Source organism: Bison bison, unplaced genomic scaffold (genome assembly GCF_000754665.1).
Source record: "Bison bison bison isolate TAMUID 2011002044 unplaced genomic scaffold, Bison_UMD1.0 scf7180017864158, whole genome shotgun sequence".
Taxonomy (NCBI): Eukaryota; Metazoa; Chordata; class Mammalia; order Artiodactyla; family Bovidae; genus Bison; species Bison bison.
The window spans coordinates 1,357,573-1,364,638 of NW_011494730.1; the positions used below are offsets into that span (position 1 = coordinate 1,357,573).

General features: G+C 38.4%; 1 protein-coding gene across 1 annotated transcript in view; it reads left to right on the forward strand.

Annotated features, from left to right (window-relative positions):
- Positions 1-7,066, forward strand: part of PSMB2 (proteasome (prosome, macropain) subunit, beta type, 2) — a 37,014-nt gene that overhangs the window by 8,317 nt on the left and 21,631 nt on the right. Inside the window, exon 3 of the mRNA XM_010841183.1 lies at positions 422-492. Within this exon, the coding sequence (XP_010839485.1) occupies positions 422-492 (71 nt within the window). The remainder of the gene's footprint in view (positions 1-421; positions 493-7,066) is intronic.

Sequence of the window (7,066 nt, forward strand, 5' to 3'; positions counted from 1 at the left end):
ATTATCATCTCAAGACCTCTTTCTTTTTTATATATATATAAAACATCTGTATATATTTGTACCTCTTTCCTTCTATAGAAGAAACCAGAGTCTGTTGCTGAATGAATAGCTTAATCAGGAGGATGAATTCAATCTCACTGTAGAATGGTTACCTTGGTTCTGTTTTATGCCCAGTAATCACTGCCAGTACTAACTAGCTATTTCCCAGCTGTTGACAAAGGCTACCCACTCCAGTAGTCTTTCCCTTCTCCAGGGGATCTTCCCAACCCAGGGATCAAACCCAGGTCTCCCGCATTGCAGTATTCTGGCCTGGAGAATTCCAAGGACTGTATAGTCCACGGGGTCGCAAATTGGACTCAACTGAGCAACTTTCACTTTCACTTTTCAACTGTTGACAACAAGTATGTATCTCTTGTACCAGGTTATGAACTGTCTCCCACGGCAGCAGCTAATTTCACTCGCCGAAACCTGGCGGACTATCTTCGGAGTCGGGTAAGCAATACAGCAAGCAGCCTTAGGAACAGAGAAATCTATGCTTCTTGTCTATTCCTGTTATACCAAATGGCCGTTCTGAGCCCTTCCTATTGCTACTTGTTATTCTTCAGTCTTGTGGGATTTGTTTTTTCTTTCCGCATAGTTGCTAATTAAAGCCCAGAGGGTGAACATAACAGTTGCAGAGAATTTGGAGGGGGTACACCAACAGGAAGGTCTGGCAATGGCCTTTTAATTTTCAGTGTTTTCACAGCAAACCGTGTTTCTTAATTCCTGTGGTTGGATTATGCGGTGGTGGAGATGAACCCTTAAAACACTATTACATACACATTGTATTTTGAGAGTAGCCGCGTCTTTCTGTGACTCCTTGCCAGCGCACACAGAGTATTCCTCTTCACTTGGTCTAGCCTTGTTGTTACCTTAGAACTGTCTTTGTTCCATTGACAGCACGTTAAAAGATGCTTAAAGATTCAATGAAAAAAGAAAGGGGGAAAAGAGGATTGAATGTATTGAAGATTGTGTAGGATGTGGCAAGAAAGTTTATGATTGCTAAAGGTGTGTATTATTCTCTTCCCACAGGGACTAAGTAAGTAGAGCTCTGCCATGTGACTTTACCCCGTGCCTGTTTACTCATCTATGAAATCCTGATAACTTCCTAACCCCACAGGAGTGCTAGGATAATGAGTGCTTGTAAATCAGAATATTTAACATCCATATGACTTTTGCCCAAAGCGTTTTGCTTAATAATTTAATCTACTCACTAGTCTGCTGAGATATAGAGTAGTTAATTCTCTATCACTGATAGGAATGAAAAGCATAAAGCGTCAAGGAGATTAGCTCCAGGTCACACAGCAGGTCAGGCAAAAGCTACACTAATGGTACCATAATTACTTGCCTCTTCTGCCTTGACAGCTACTTGGTTTTTCAGTAGTGTTTCTAGAACATACTTTTTTTTTTATCTGTACTTATTTAAGCTGATTTATGACAAATCAAAACAAGTACAGGTTTTGATTTGTTACTTATTACAGATTTTAAAGCAGTTTATTTTCTAGTGTCTAATACTGAATTGAGAACTTCTCAGTAAATAGAATCTCTCTTTGCTAGCTTCAACCAAGGAGTTTGTGCAATGTGAAAAATTGTGAAGTTTGAAGAGAAGCTAAAACCAGGATGAATTGGGTAGAGGGGATAAATTTGTATACATTGTTTTAATCTGGGTGAAAGATCAGTGGCCTTTCTTATTTACTGTTCCCCAAGAGAGGTAAATGGATCAGAGACAACCTTTCCTGCTTCTTAGAAGTTCCTATGGTATTCAATAGCAAGTATACTGTGGCTTGCTGTGTAAAATATCCCTCTGACTTGCCAGGCAGAATCGGAATAAGAATTCCAGCTTTGGGCACAATAAACACTTTGTCTTAAATGCTACAGACATTAAGTGAGTTAAGCTCCTTTTAGAATGGAGATAAGAGTGGCAGTGTGCTTTATGCAAATGTAGTGAATCCGGTTAATCTCCTAGCAGAAATGTTTGATGTCTTAACAAATAAATATCCCTTGTAGACAGTGACATGGGGCTCTAGTAGACACTGATTACCTCTGCCTTGTGCTTCTAGATCCAATCCCTGCTCCGCCACCTTCCAATCAAATGAGATTGTTCTAAAATACTAATTCATATTTCAGGCATTTTTTTTTATGAGGAGAAAGGTGATGTGGTTTTTCAGTCTTCCCAATAAGTACAAAGTCACTAGATTTGGCATTTTTATATAGTCACACCATTTGGCACATGATACTTATTTGAGTCAGCCAGTTACCATGCATAATTTCATGTCTGTAGCTCAAATTATTTGATCTCCAGTTTGCTATGTGCTGTGCCATTTGCCAATCTTATATAAATTGGTTCTTTAAGATACAGTTTAAAAAAAAAAAAAAAAAGATACAGTTTAGCTTATTGGTTAAACACAGTATCTGGAATTACACTCCCTGGGTTTAAGTCTTTGCCCACTGACTTGCTAGCTGTGTCTTTGAACAAATTCTAAGCTTAATTTCCCTCCTTATAAAATAATGGTACCTACTTCATGGAGTTACTATGAAGATTAAATGAGGTAATCATACAAAGCTGTTAACACAGTGTATGGCACATATACCTAATTAATACATTCATTTGGTAAATAAATTAATAAACTTTTATTTTTATGGTGCTGTTACTGTTTGGTTAAAGAAGCAATTTGATAGTTAGTTTCCTATGGGAGATTGTTTCTTGTGCTATTTTATATTTTAGTTCAACAATCTGCTAGTAAAGAGTGCTATTAATAAGGAAAATAGAATTAAACCAACATTGATCATATATTATGTGCTCAGCTTTTTTCTAGATTGACATAGTCCGGCATGGTAGCTACTGGTCATATATGGCTAGTTAAATTTAAAATAATTAAAATTATGTATCAATAGATGAATGGATTAAAAAGATGTGGGGTGTGTGTACACACACAGTGGAATATTACTCAGCCCTAACAATGAATGGAATCCTGCAGTTTGCAACAATATGGATGGACCTAGAGCATACTATGCTTAATGAAAAAAGTCAGACAAAGACAAATACTCTGTTACCATTCGTATGTGAAATCTAAAAAACAGAATAAATGTATATAGCAAAACAGAAGCAGATTTACAGATACAGAGAACAAACTATTGCTTACCAGTGAGGATAGGAAAGAGAGGAGTGGCAAGATAGGGGCATGGGATTAAGAAGTACAGACTACTATGTATAAAATAAATAAGCAACAAGGATATATTGTAAAACAGGGAAATGTAGCTATTTTATAACTTTAAATGGAGTATAATGTATTAAAATATCGAATCCCTATACTAGACACCTGAAACTGATACAGTATTGTAAATCAACTCTGCTTTAATATAAAAACTTGCTTCAATATAATTTAAAATTCAGTTCCTATGTGAGAGTCTCTGGAACTTTGAAAGAGAAATAAACTTTTGTTTCTTTAAAGACTTTGGTTCCTCAGTCACATTAGTCACATTTTAAGTGCTCAATGGCCACTTGTGGCTAATGGCTATCATATTGAAAATTACAGATATAAAGTTTGAAAAGTAGTGTAATTGAATGATTCCTGATACAGGAGGTATAGCACCCTGAGAGAAAGAACATATGGGTAATTTTTATAGTTTCTTTCAGCTCCCAGATAGCATGCTTTAAAGATCTCATGTCAAATACTACAGAACTATAGTAATCAAAACAAGGTGATATTGGCACAAAAACAGACTTATAGATCAATGGAATGGAATAGAGAGCCCAGAAATAAACGCACATACTTGTGGTCAGTTAATTTACAACAAAAGAAGTGAGACTATCCAATGAAGAAAAGACAGTCTTTAGCATGTGATGTTGGAAAAGCTGGACAGTTAAATGTCAATCAGTGAAATTAGAACACTTTCTCACACCGCGTACAAAAATAAACTCAAAAATGGTTAAAGACCCAAATATGCAACATGACACCATAAAACTCCTATAAAGGAACATAAACAAAATATTCTTTGACATAAATTATGGCAATATTTTCTTAGATCAGTCTCCCAACGCAAAAGAAATAAAATCAAAAATAAAGAAATAGAACCTAGTCAAAATAAAAGCTTTTGCACAGTGAAGGAAACCATCAGCAAAATAAAAGGCAACCTACGGAATGGGAGAAAATATTTGCACTGACAAGGGGTTAATATCCAAAATATATTAACAGCTCATAAAACTCAATATAAAAAAAAAAATTTTAAGTGGGAAGAAGATTTAAATACACATTTCTCCAGAGAAGATATATAGGTGACCAAGACCAACAGACACATGAAAAGATGCTCAACATCGTTAATTATTAGAAAGTGAAAGTCACTCAGTCATGTCTGACTCTTTGTGACCTCATGGACTATGTAGTGTGTGGAATTCTCCAGGCAAGAATACTAGAGTGGGTTAGCCATTCCCTTCTCCAAGGGATCTTCCCTACCCAGGGATCGAACCCAGATCTCCCACATTGCAGGCAGATTGTTTATCAGTTGAGCCATGAGGGAAGCCCAAGAATACTTGAGTGGGTAGCCTATCCCTTCTCCAGTGGGTCTTCCTGACCCAGGAATCAAATGGGGATCTCCTGCATTGCAGGTGGATTCTTTTAATTGTTAGAGAAATGAGAAAGGCAAATCAAAACTGCATTGAGGTATCACTCACACCAGTCAGAATGGCTGTCATCAAAAAGTCTAAAAATAATAGGGATTTCCTTGACGGTCCAGTGTTAGGACTCTGTGCTCCCAGTGCAGGGGGCACAGGTTTGATCCCCACTCAGGGAACTAAGATCCCACATGCTGCACAGAACCATCAAAAAATAAAAATAAAAAGTCTACAAATAATAAGTGATGGAGTACATTGGAGAAAAAGGAAATCTTGTATATATTGGTGGGAATGCAAATTGGTGCAGCCACTATGGAAAACAGTATCCCTAAAAAATTAAAAGTTGCCATATGGTCCAGCAACCCCACTCCTGAGTATACAGCCAGAAAAGACAAAAGCTCTAATTCGAAAAGATACACGTACCCAGTGTTCATTGTAGCACTATTTACAACAGCCAAGACGTGGAAACAGCCCGAGTACCCATCAACAGACGGTTTAAAAAGATGTGGTATGTATACACAGTGGAGTATTACTCCACCATAAAAGAGAATGAAATAATGCCATTTGCAGCAACAAGGATGGACATAGAGAATATCCTATTAAGTGAAATGAGTCAGGTAGAGAAGGACAACTGTTTTATTGTATCATTTACGTGTAAAATCTAAAAAATAATACAAATGAATCTATATACAAAACAGAAACAGACTCACAGATGTGGTTAACAAACACACGGTCGCCAAAGGAGAAAGGGAGGAATAGGGGTTAAATCAGAAGTATGGGATGAACAGAAACAAACTGCATGAAATAGATAAGAAACAAGGGTTTTGGAAGAAGAGCTACAAAAAGCCTAGACAGAGTTTTAAAAAGCAGAGACGTCACTTTACGGACAAAGGTCTATATAGTCAAAGCTATGATTTTTCCAGTAGTTATGTGTGGATGTGAGAATTGGACCATAAAGAAGGTAGAGTGCCAAAGATTGATGCTTTTGATCTGTGGTGCTGGAGTACAAGGAGATCAAACCAGTCAATCCTAAAGAAAATCAATCCTGAATATTCACTGGAAGGACTAATACTGAAGCTGAAGCTCCAGTACTTTGGCCACCTGACGTGAAGCTCTGGCTCATTGGAAAAGATCCTGATGCTGGGAAAAACTGGGGGCAGGAGGAGAGGGAGGTGATAGAGGATGAGATGGTTGAATGGCATCACCAACTCAATGGACATGAATCTGAGCAAACTCTGGGAGATAGTGAAGGATAGGGAAGCCTAGCATTCTGTAGTCCATGGGGTCGTAAAGAGTTGGACACAACTTAGTGACTGAACAACAACAGGAAACTATATTCAATATCTTAAAATAACCTATAATGGAAAATAGTCTGAGAAAGTAAATATATATAACTGAAGTCACTTTGCTGTACATCTGAAAAAAACAAGATTGTAAATTAAAACTATACTTCAGTTTAAAAAAAAATCTGACATCAAGACCATAACTAGGACTTCCCTGGTGGTCCAGTGGTTAAGAATCCGCCTGCCAGTGCAGGGGACATGGATATGATTCCTGGTCCGAGACCTCACATGTCGGGCAACTAAGCCCATATACTAAGCCCACACTCTGTAGCCTATGAGCTGCAACCGTTGAGCCCATGTACCACAACTCATGAAGCCTGTGTGCCCTAGAGGCCGTGTTCCACAAGAGAAGCCACCGCAGTGAGGAGCCCCTGCACCACAATTAGAGACCAGCCCCCACTCACTACAACTCGAGAAAGCCTGAATGCAGCAACCAAGACCCAGTGCAGCCAAAAATAAATTCCTTTTTTAAAATGACCATAACTAGACTTGAATTTATTTTTTTTTAAGTGAAAGGGTAAGAATATATAGGAAAGAATTTCAGGTATCAATCATTTCTAGAAGTGACTTGTCTCAGCACTCTGGCCTGAATTTGAGTGTGTTTATTCTGGTTAATGGTAGGCAGGTATTGTATGCTCCTGTCCTAGAGAAACCCTGTTGCCTTGAGCCTTCTATTCAAAGGACAATATTGTCCTCTTGCCTTTGGTGGCTGACACAAAGACATCATCTGTTGATTGGTATTGGTGAGGTCATGTGATCTTGTGAACAGATGGCCCAGGTGAAACCTTGGCTTTGCAGGTTTTGTCCCCTAAACGCAACCAACCATTTGTTACTTGTGATTAAAATATCACTAACAAGGGTAATTTCACAAGCTTTTTGGCAAATGTGGTTAGCAGGATGTGACATGACACAGCACTACTTTCTTCCTGCACGTGCCTTCTCCCTTGAGGCCTCGTCTCCCTGCTCGCCCCATCTCACCCGTGCCCAGGCTTGCCTTCTAGCTCACCTGCTCCAGATGGGCGGCACAGTGGGAGGACACTGGCAAAGGCAGATGTGTTTATTTTCTGGAGAC